Source organism: Osmerus mordax, chromosome 27 (genome assembly GCF_038355195.1).
Source record: "Osmerus mordax isolate fOsmMor3 chromosome 27, fOsmMor3.pri, whole genome shotgun sequence".
Lineage (NCBI taxonomy): Eukaryota > Metazoa > Chordata > Actinopteri > Osmeriformes > Osmeridae > Osmerus > Osmerus mordax.
Window position 1 is genome coordinate 5,989,305 of NC_090076.1, and position 11,550 is coordinate 6,000,854.

General features: G+C 56.6%; 1 protein-coding gene across 1 annotated transcript in view; it reads left to right on the forward strand.

Moving 5' to 3' along the window:
- Positions 1 to 11,550, forward strand: part of ptprfa (protein tyrosine phosphatase receptor type Fa) — an 87,238-nt gene that overhangs the window by 44,949 nt on the left and 30,739 nt on the right. Inside the window, 7 exon segments of the mRNA XM_067230195.1 lie at positions 1,591 to 2,172; positions 3,072 to 3,205; positions 3,576 to 3,720; positions 5,776 to 6,081; positions 9,925 to 10,082; positions 10,084 to 10,119; positions 10,791 to 10,851. Coding sequence (XP_067086296.1) covers positions 1,591 to 2,172; positions 3,072 to 3,205; positions 3,576 to 3,720; positions 5,776 to 6,081; positions 9,925 to 10,082; positions 10,084 to 10,119; positions 10,791 to 10,851 — 1,422 coding nt within the window.

The window sequence follows — 11,550 nt, forward strand, 5'->3', positions numbered from 1 at the left end:
CTCCCAGCATAACGTATAACTTAACTCCTAACTGTGGACATTTCGGAGATTCAGATGTCGTTGAGGGGGAAATATATCAATCTGTTTCTGCTTTTTTGGATGCGCCGCATGATAATCTAACAGATGACGAGATAGTAGCTGCAGAAGATTGCCTGAAAGCCTTAGTTTGCCATGGTTCATTCCAAATGGCCATCTGTGTGCTGTCTCCCCCCCCCCCCCCCCTTCTACTTTACACACGCCACCGCCTCTTACTTTACACGATCCATTTGGACCCCGACAGCAGTGAAGTCAAACACGCTAAAGTGATTCAGCACAGTCTCCCGACACAATTCAAATATTGCAATATAGACGACTTTCATTCTGTAAATGGAGTGGGGGGGTGGAGCGGAATTGCTTTTGGAATATTTTCAACACACTGTGTGTGTTATAGAACGTTAGTGTTTGTCAGTATGAATTATGAAAACACTAGTGCTGTCAGTTTATCGCGTTATTACCGTCGTTAACGCAAACCCATTTTAACGGCGTCCATTTTTTTTGCGTGCGATTAACGTTCTTTTTGGCCTAGCAAACGTTGGCTTTTTTTTCACATGCTGTTGCAACAACTACTGACGTTAGAAAACCTACAACACCACACCGGATCTAGCTAGACCGGAAACAAAACAACAGGCACGCCGCACACACTTGTTTGGGCTTACGAGCCGGCTAAAGAGTAGTAGGCTAACGATACGTTTTGAGTGGATAGCGAGCGCGAGACGGATGCCAATAAGTTCCGAATGGAAAGTTTACTTTTAAAAAGTTGCCAAATGGTTACATTGACAAGACCAAAGTGATCTGTGTGTTTTGTCGTTGTGAACTGAGCTATCATCACAGCACGTCCAGTCTGAAATACCACTTGATGGCCAAGCACACAGCTGATGCGAATTCTCCGCCCACTCGTCAAAGCCAGGCGATTGCAATGTTGTTTTCAAAAGAAATACAAATAATAATTTGCACCAAGCAATCCGATCCACTTTTCCATGTTGATAAGACCCTTAAATGAGAAAAAATTATTGGACAAAAAGAAATCAAGGGACATTTAGAATAGATAAAAATGTGCGATTAATTGCGATTAATCGCGAGTTAAAAGGCCAAAAGACGCCCGCGGATACTTAATCGAAGAGGCGAGTGAATTCGCCCCGCCGAATAGGCAGAGTGCGCGTCGTGCTGGGCGAGAGACACTTTGCTTTGGGAGATAATGAACATGGCTGGCCTGCCCTCTCCACTGGCAGGTGACGGGCTGAGAGAGACAGCGGGATGAATAGTGATCGACTGATAGACGGCAGGGTGGGGGTGACTGTTCCTCTCTGCCGCTGTGCTGGGCCTGTGGAGGCGAGAGCGATTGGATTGTGTGCGTCTGATTGCGTGCGTGCGTGTGTGTCTGTCTCTGACTGGGTGTGCGTCCGAGTGTGTGTGTGTGTGCGTGCGTGTGTTTCTGACTGGGTTTGCGTCTGATTGTGTGCGTGTGTGTGTCTCTGACTGGGTGTGCGTCCGACTGCGTGCGTGCGTGCGTCTCTGACTGCGTGTGCCTTCTCCCCTGCTCCGCCCCCCCAGCCCTGCCCAAGCCCCCGACCTCCCTGATCGTCACGGAGACCACGGCGACCAGCGTGACCCTCACCTGGGACTCGGGCAACCCCGAGCCCGTGTCCTACTACGTGATCCAGTACCGCGCCAAGGCCGCCGACACGGGCTTCCAGGAAGTGGACGGCGTGGCCACCACGCGCTACAGCATCGGCGGCCTCAGCCCCTACTCCGAGTACGAGTTCCGCGTCATGGCGGTCAACAACATCGGCCGGGGCCCCTCCAGCGGCTTGGTGGACACCCGCACCAGCGAGCAGGCGCCCTCCTCGCCCCCCTTGGCCGTGCAGGCGCGCATGCTGAGCGCCAGCACCATGCTGGTGCAGTGGGAGCCGCCCGAGGAGCCCAACGGGCAGGTCCGGGGGTACCGGGTGTACTACAGCTCGGAGGCGGACGCCCCGTTGAGCGCGTGGCAGAAGCACAACACGGACGACAGCCGGCTGACCACCATCTCCGGGCTGGTCACGGACATCACCTACAGCCTGCGGGTGCTGGGGTTCACCTCGGTGGGGGACGGGCCGCCCTCTGACGTGCTGCAGGTCAAGACCCAGCAGGGGGGTGAGTGTTGTGGGGCGGGTCGGGTCCGGGGAGAGGCGGGGAGAGGACACGGCTTGGCTCACTTGAGGGATGAGGGAGTCGTTTTTTTTCCCCCCGTCGGTTTTGACAGGTCCGTTTAAGCTGATAGGCTTCAGGGCGTTTCCCCCATCGATCTCCTCCATTAGAGCCCCCTCACCGCGCAAACATCCGTATCCGCAAAGACCTTATCTTTAAGATGTCCTCAAACCGTGTTATGGAAGGGAAGTCGGGCAAATTATTCTGCCTCATGACAGCTCGGAGAATAGCGCTGATAAGCAGGGGGAGAGCCCAGAGCGCTTTGGAAAATGTTGTTTTGAATGCCTTTCCTCCTCGATTCACTCATGGTTTTACGCGAGGCACCGGAGAAAGCACTCATTGCTGATATTAGTGAAACCCCGGGCTCAGAGCTCACACTGGAATACCACCTGTCCCGGCACGTGTCATGTAGAACGTCTGGTGTGACTGTTCTATGATTTGTTATCTGAGAGCTGGATCTCTCCTCACGTCTCTCTCACTCCCTCTCCGTCGCCTTTGGCCTCTCTCTCTCTCTCTTCCTCCCCTCTCTCACATTCGCCCTCTCTCTCTTCCGCTCCCGCCCCCTCTCTCTCTTTTTCTATGTCCATTTCTCTCCCTCTCGTTCTTCCCCTCTCTCTCCCTTCCTTCTCCATCTCTCTCTTTCCTTCCCCTCTCTCTGCTTCCCTTTCCTCCGCCTCTCTCTATCTTTCCCTCTCTCTCCCCCCCCCCCTCTCTCTCCCTCCCCTCTCTCCTCCCTCCCTCTCCCTCCCTCTCCTCCCTCTCTCTCTCTCTCCCCCATCTCTCTCTCTCTCTCTCTCCTCCCTCTCTCTCCCCCCTCTCTCTCCTCCCTCTCTCTCCCCCCTCAGTCCCGGCCCAGCCGTCCAGCTTCGAGGCGGAGGCGGAGCTGGACACTCGCATCATGCTGTCGTGGCTCTGGCCGGTGCAGGACCCCATCACCAAGTACGAGCTCATGTACTGGGAGTCCGGCTCCAGGGACAAGGTAATGCTGCACCCCCCCCTCCCTCCCCCCCCCCCCCCCACGGGCACCAGCACCACACCATCTCCCTCCTCTTTAGACGCTCTGGCCGTCCTTCCAGCCGAGGTGCAAAAAGGTTCGGAAAGTGAGAAATCCTGCCATCTGTTTGCCGTCTGACCCCCAGTCACCTTGGTCCGCTAATTAGACGCTGCTCGGATGAGCTGGGTCAGAACAGGGCTGGAACGGGGAGAAAAATATATACCCAGAAGCTTTTTGCTTTCTGAGTGTTTCGGAGAACTTTCACCCCGAACACTTGGAGCCGTGACGTCCATTTCTTCACATACTTTTCAAGATGTTTAGTGACTGATACTGTAGTCTGGATTCAACCTCTCAGGTCCACGTGAGCTTCGACCCAGCGGGCTCCTACGCCGTGGAGGGTCTTAAGGCCGACACCCTCTACATGTTCACCCTGGCGGCCCGCTCCGAGATGGGCCTGGGAGTCTTCACTCAACCCCTACAGGCCAGAACCGCCCAGTCCAGTAAGTACCTAGACCAGCCCCCGAGACCTCTTCCCCCACAGCAAGAACTAACCTTCCGGAACTCTCTCTGAGTGAGGTCACACGTTTTAAATGTTGAAAGACCTGCACGGTCCCAGAAAGTCGACAGGGTCAACAAGCCGACTGAAGTTGGCGTGAGGTATGCTGTGTTTTTCGGTGTATTTTTAATTTTTTGTTCGTGAAGCATGAATCGTGTATGTGTCGCGGACAGCTTGTCGTTTTGAAACCAGAGCAGCGACGACACGCACGGGTCTAGTCAAATCCAGCACCCGGGGAATTCATCTCGTGGAGGTTTCTCTGAGCGCCGCATGCCTTGTTCCCCGCTCCGCGTTCAGCGCCAGAACAAATGATTGCACGTTGGCCCCCGTATATAATCTGACGAATCACATCATGAAGGCATGTAGTCACTTTCCATGTAAATGGCTTCATTCAGCAGGGGTATTATGATGCAGCGCCTCTGCAATGCAAACAGGCCGCGCCGCGGAAAGCGGCGCGCCGCGGAAAGCGCCGCGCCGCGTCCGCCAAATGTCGTCAGGATTGCGACGCGATGGAATGCGCCGGCCGTGCACCCGACGCAGCCGAGCGCGGGCTAGTCTGCGGCCCGCAAGCTCCAAGTCACAACGTCGAACGCTGCTGCTCCTTTATGGAGTTGTTCCCTCCTCAACATGCGTCGCTGCCGTTGTCATGGCTTCACACGCTCACTGGGAGACTTGAACCGGAAATATTCATATATTTATGACGGCACCCGTAAAGAATCAGGCCCTTATTCTCAGCCATTTGTTTGACTTGTCAGCTGTGAAAGCCAGCGTCCGCAAGGAGGGCTCTTGTTCCCATAGGAACAGAGGCCCCCCCTGAAACAGTCCTGCGCGGCCCGTCGGCAGTCTGAGTCACCGCGTCGGGGCGGGCGCTGACATGGCGAAGGCCCCGCGTTCTGTCTGTCTCTCTCTCTCTCTCTCTCTCTCTCTCTCTCTCTCTCTCTGTCTCTCTCTCTCTGGCGCTTGATTTTTCCCTGCTGCTGTCTTCACCACAAGGAGTCTTATCCATCTCTCTCTCTCCTCTCTCTCTCTCTCTCTCTCTCTCTCTCTCTCTCTCTCTCTCTCTCTCTCTCTCTCTCTCTCTCTCTCTCCCTCCCTCCCTCTCTTTCTCTCTTTTCTCCCATCTTTCCCATTACACCGAACAAATGTCCTCCTTTCTATTCTTACAGTATGTCTGACATGTTCACTGCCCCCCCCCTACAATTCACCATGTATTTTCTAGTCTCTGTCAGTCCTTCTCTTGAATTATTCTTCTCCCTCTCTTTCTCCTCTGCCCTTTCTCTGTCCCCTGTCTCTCTCTCTCACCTCTATTTTTGCCGGCTTTCATAACTCCCTCCTCGTTTCGACCCCCAACCGCTCCGCGATCCTGCCTCCCACACGGAGGCTGGTTCTCTCTCCTCCACACCCCCGCGGAGGTACCCCCACGGAGGTCCTCCGGAACATCAGGGAATGACTGCTTTTTCTGGGTCTGGCATCTGGGACTGGAAGCCCCTGGTGCTCATCCGCGGGGGTTGGGGCGGGGCCCGTTAGAGACGAGAGAAGTGCTCGGGTTTTCACGCGGCGATCGTCGCTGCTCTGGTCGCCCACAGTCCCCAAGTTGCCGTGGTTACCCCTCTACCCCCCCCCCCCCCCCCATGCATTTCATGTTTCACGAGACGTGACGTTTCTTTTGTCTTGATTTTTATGTTAATATTGCCTTTAATTTGAGTATTTTTTGGGGGTTCTGTTGTGTTCTGTCACATGCCTGGAATGTTACGTTTTTGTGTTTACTTCTGGACTGTGGGGTTAGTACATAGCCCAGGAAGAACACAATAGAAAGGAAACACATCCGCAATGGAATATAAACACGCACGCACACACCCACGCCAACACACACACACACACTCATTCATTATACACAAGTGCAGACCAGCAGCCCACTGCATTGAGCTCCTCACAGTCCAGACGGCATCCTTCATCCCTCTCCACCACCTCCCCTCCCGCTTGACCCCCCCCCCCCCAGCCCCCTCAGCGCCCCCCCAGGAGGTCCGCCTGCAGAGCCCCAGCTCCACCAGCCTGACGGTGAGTTGGGCGGCGCCCCCCGCCGCCAGTCGCCACGGCGACATAGTGCGCTACTCGCTGGCCTACCGGGCCGCCTCGGGGGAGGACCCGGAGCGCCACGAGGTGGCCGACATCGGGCCGGAGGCGACCAGCTACACGCTGGAGGGCCTGGAGAAGTGGACCGAGTATCTGGTGTGGGTGAGGGCCCACACGGACGTGGGGCCGGGCCCGGAGAGCCCCGCAGCCCGGATGAGAACCAGGGAGGACGGTACGTCTGCGGTGGGGGTGATGGGGCGGGAGCCCGCCAGACGCTAACCCAGCCCAGAGCCGCCCCGGGGTGGGGGGGGGGGCTCTCCAGCTGTTTCTGCTCCGGTGTTTCTGCTCCTGTGACTTCTGCTTGGGGATTGCCGCTGCAGCTGTTGTGGCTTAGCCTCCCTCACCGGCCCTTCTGGCAGGTCCCCTGTCCCTAGCTCTCTCTGTTTGTTTCTCTCTCTCTCTACCTCGTTTTCGCGCTCTCGCGCTCGACCTCTCCCTCCCTCTCAAACTCTCGCTCTCCCTCCCTCCCTCTCCGTCTCTCTCTCTCTGTCTCTCTGCTCTGCGTCAGCCTTCTGTCAAGCCTCCAGCCCAGCCCGGGCCAGCCCCCGGGAGGTGTCTGCGAAGGCGCCCGCCACTGACAGGCCTTTCCTCCAGGCGCCGTGATAACAGGAGGCAGCAGACTCTGGCTGAGGGGGCGCGCGTGAGCCCACCCAGACGGAGGGCTCGCCTCCCCCTACCGCCCTCCCCCCTCCCCCGCCACCGACGGCAGCGAAGATAGCATAGGCACCGGGCCCCGTTTGGTACCAGCCTCGGTTGGAGGGGTGGGGTGGGGAGGGGGGGGGGGGGGGGGGGGGCGCGATACTCACCCTGCATGCATAGCGGCATCGAAGGGGCCGTTAGGTCTTCCTGTGGCCACTCCAGATGAACGGGCTTAAGTACGGGAGATTTCTTGTATTTGATTTGGCAGGAAGGACTGGGGGATCCCGTTGTGGAGCCTCCCCAGTGGTCGTGAACACTAACAAATGAACTCGGTCTCTGCCCTTGGCATCTTCCTCCCCCCATCCACTCCCTTCCTGCCTAATTGCATCAGGCTTCCAATTGTCTGGGCTAATTCGATTTTCCCGGTGCCTCCATTGCGTTTTGAATTGTCTCCCCCGTCTATATTCCGAGCACCAGGAACCCTGCCTTGCCCTGGCGATGTACGGTGATGTATAGGGCGGGGTGTGGAGAAGGTGTGGCCTGCTCTCTCCCCTCGCTCTCCGGCCCGCGCCGTGCTCCAGCCCTGGTGCATTGTGGGGTGTGGGTGGTTGTGGATGGTGTGTCTGTTGCCCGCTGACAGGCGTTGCCTCCTTCAAGCGAGGCCTGGATAGGGTCTGTCGTGTCAGGACGTTGTGTGGCTACGTTGGCTTTCCCCCTCCCCCTCACTCCCTAACCACGGTTACCTCTCCTCGGACTGTCCCTCTCTCCTCTTCGCTTTTATCAGGCTCCCTCCCTCTCTCTCTCTCTTTCTCTCTCTCTCTTTCTGTCTCCCTCCCTCCCTCCCTGGATCTCTCTTTCTCTCTGTCTTCCTCCCCATCCCTCTCTCTTTCTTTCTCTCCCTCCCAACTGCTCTTTCTCTCTCTCTTACTGTCTCTCTCCCTCCCTCTCCTCCCCATCCCTTTCCCTCTCCCCCCCCTCACTTTCTCTCCCTCTCCTCCCCCTTCCTTCTTCCCTCCCTCCCTCCCCTCTCTCTCTCTCTCTGCCACAACACCCACTGAATTCTAATCCAACCTCCCTTTTCATCTCTCTCCGTCTCTCTGCGCCCCGTTTGACTTTGAGCTTTCATCGCTCACTGGATTTCTCCAGCATCTGTGCTCCACACATGCTGCAGCAGCTCCTCTGCCATATCCGTGCCCAGGCTCTCTCTCTCTCTCTCTCCCCCTCTCCCTCTCCCTCTCCCTCTCCCTCTCCCTCTCCCTCTCCCTCTCCCTCTCCCTCTCCCTCTCCCTCTCCCTCTCCCTCTCCCTCTCCCTCTCCCTTCCTTCCTTCCTTCCTTCCCTCCCTCCCTCCCTCCCTCCCTCCCTCCCTCCCTCCCTCCCTCCCTCCCTCCTTCCTTCCTTCCTTTCCTTCCTTCCTTCCTTCCTTCCCTCCCTCCCTCCCTCCCTCCCTCCCTCCCTCCCTCCCTCCCTCCCTCCCTCCCTCCCTCCCTCCCTCCCTCCCTCCCTCTCCCTCTCTGTCTCTCTCTCTCTCTCTCTTCCCCCCCCCTCTCTCTCTCTCTTCTCCCCCCCTCGCTCTCTCTCTCTCTCTCTCTCTCTCTCTCTATGTCTCTCTCCCTCCACCCTCCCCTACAGCAGGCCCCGGCAGTCTCGTCGTCTCCTATCACGGGCACGTTCTCATTTGCTGGGTGACACGGCGGCGAGGGCCCGGCGCACTTCGGCCTTGAAGGCTGCGCCTCACATTAATTTGTTTTAATAAGCCCAAGTGAGGCTGGTCTCCCCGGCCCGTAATGATTGAACTCCTGCGTCTTCCCCCAATCAGAGTGGGCCCCTGATAGCGGGGGGGGGGGTGTGGGAGGGGCCTGTGGAGTGGACAAGCTGCCTGCCGTGCTAGGAGTCTGGGGCTGAGGGGAACTTTACTTAGCCGGGATAAAGCAAGAACACTGCCCCCCCCCCCCATTCCCCTACAAGGGACCAATCACAGTCCCCCCCCTCCATAACACAGCACGTGTTACACACAGTCCCAAGAAAACATCCTCACCCCCCCCCCCCCCCACCCTTAACGGCTCCTCCCCCTCTCGAAACTCGACTGGCCAACACAATCCCTTTCCCTGCCAGATCTTTATTAAATTACTGGTGAAATCGCTTTCCTGACGCCCAGAATTGACAAGCACATGATGTGCGCTTGATTGCCTCCTCGCGTCTGGGATTCTGGAAAAAAAGTCCATTAGCAGCCCGACTCAAGTGGTCCGGAGAACAGAGCGGCCTCCTTGGCTGAACCCAGTTTCCGGGTGTGCTCCCCCCCCCCCCCCCCCCGCCCCTCGGTTTCCATGGCGACTCCGCTGCGACTGAGTGGGAGCTCTGAGGCAGAGCGAGCGTAAGAGAGACGAAAAGGAGAGGAGAATGGAAGGAGAGAGAGGCCGAGGTGAGGTAGAAGGAGGACTGTCGTTGGCTTGGCTTTAGCGCTCCGATGCTAATTTGGCCTCAGCGTTGACTGATGACAGACCACGCTGTAGGGAAACAGCGAGCTTGAGAGGCTGCATCACCCCACCAGTCTGCATCCCAGCATGGACAATTCGAGCCCCAGGCCTCCAGATAAAGGCTTCGAAGACCCACATCAAAGAGCCGGCACCGGGCCTATGTCGGTGTACGTACGTGTTGGGACCCAAGCTATTGTTCTTCCCCTGTACAACGCAGGCTGAGGCGTTGTGATTTGTTGTTAAAACAAGAGGCATATTGACATGTTCTCTCTGAAGGTCAATGCGTGATTTCCTGCAACGTCCAGCTGTATGAGGTTTAAATGACTTCCAATTAACAGGCCTTTCTCAAACGACGGTTTATCTCCCGGGCTCCACACAGGAAAAAGTGCTTCAACATGTGGGAACAACTAACCTCATTTATCCGCGTGCTAATCTCTTAATGCTCGGCTTTTTAACCTTCACCGCTTCTTCTTTTGTCCTCTTGTTTCTATCGACTATCATTAACATCTGTGCTTGCTCTGCTCAATTGTCTTCTTTTTTTTTTTTGTTATCAAAGTCGAATTTGTATTCATTTAAAACTCCCCTGGTTGCTGACCAAGCACCCATAGAGATGCTCCTCTCGTCAGACAGGCCGTCGCTGCACTGTAGCACGAGCGGGGCATTCCGGTAGGTTGCTGCAAGGCCTCGGGGGGGAGTGCGGGAGCGCGGGCTTTGATGAGCGGAACCTTCAAAAGCTAGCCTGCAACCTCCGGGTTACCTTTGAACTCGTTCAGACCCGTCCGCTCTCTCGTTGGCGGGGTTTCCTCTGGTGAAGGAAGTCGGGACTTGGTTTGCAGTCGTCTGTGTATGTGTTGTCTGACCCTGACCCCGCTCCTTCTCCTCCCCCCTCCCCCATTACAGTGCCCGGAGCCCCTCCCAGAAAGGTGGAAGCCGACGCCCTCAATTCCACGGCGCTCCGCGTGGCTTGGAAGCCCCCCCTGCAGGGGAAGCAGCACGGCCAGATCCGGGGCTACCAGGTGGTCTTCTCGCGGCTGGAGAACGGCGAGCCGCGCGGCCAAGCCCAACCTCCTGGACGTGTCACTTCCTGAGGCCCAGGTACGCGCGTTGTTCGTTGCAATTCGCCCCCCCCCCCCCCCCCGGAGTTTCCTGTCAGAGTGTTCAATCGTGCTTACGTGAGGCGGCCCCCTGCGTTGAAATACCCGCTTGGTAGCAGGGAATAATCAGGGAATCTGCATGATTGCGTCGTCGCTGGCTCTTTAAGGGGGCTCGAAACTGTACAGTTCGTGCACTCGTGCCTTTTGACATCTTCTGTGATTCATTTGGGCTCGGTCCACTTTTTCCACGATGAATCACCGAAAGGGAAATGGAAGGGTCGAGAACACAATCACAGGGTCTTACTATGCAGATGAAAATGCATCGGTGGTTTAAATGCAGACAGCAAAGAAACCGTGGCCTGTCATGTAGAAGATAATGTATTCTTACTGCCTCGTTATGCCGCCCAAATAATAGATTTTTTATTATGGTTTTTCCTAACCTCTTCCCCTCGGGAGATGGTATTCGGTTGTGCGAGCCAAGTTCTGAAACCTGATTCGACGGCGGGTGCGGCAGTCATAGCTGAATAGTTTTTGGCGTGGCCGCGGTAGGGATTGGGGCGAGTGGTGACAGATAAGAGTTGTCGTCCCAGCATTAGCATGTGGGAGCTTGTCGGAACGCCCGGGGTGTTGCGGGGGGGGACCCCCCCCCCATCTCCCCCCCCGTGTTATCAGTGCCAGTCCGCCATGCCTCTCCCCGAGCGCCTGGCTAGATATCCCACAAGCCGGGGGCAACGTCAACCCGTGTGAGATTGCACCTTTGAGTCGGTCCGATGCGCACACAATATAATGACTCATTGGAGACGGCGGTCGATATCCGTCCCCCGCGCTCCAATCAACTTTCCCCTGCCACTTCTCACTCTAGGTCTTTGTAACTGGTGTGACGCTGGAGGTCTGTATGGGGCAATCGTTAGCCGCTTTAAAAGTGGATGACAGCCGAGCCGACGGCCCTCCTAACGCCGTTTGGTGGCGTCCCCCCTCAGCCGGTCTGCCACGCGGAAATGTCACGCGACTTATCGCACGACGCGCTGGCTGTTCATTGCAGTCATTTCTGATTGTTTTTATGTATTTTTCTCTCGCTCTCTCTCTCTCTCTCTCCGTGTCCACGAGATAAGTCTCACCTTCGATTTTCCCTCCACGAGGTGAATTCCTGACTTATCTGTGCGCGGGAGACCATCAGATAAAGGCCTCTGCATCTCTCTCTCTCTCTCTCTCTCTCTCTCTCTCTCTCTCCTCTCTCTCTCTCTCTCTCTCTCTCTCTTGCTCTTTCTCTCTTTCTTTGTCTCTCTTTGTCTTTCTTTCTCTCTCCGTCCCTCTCTCTCCCTCTCTGTCTCCCTCTCTGTCTCTCTCTCTCTGTTCCTCTCTCTCATGCACACACTTCACACAGTCACCCGCTGATTGATGTCGTTTTCTGGGCACTGTCTTAAAGCTCCAT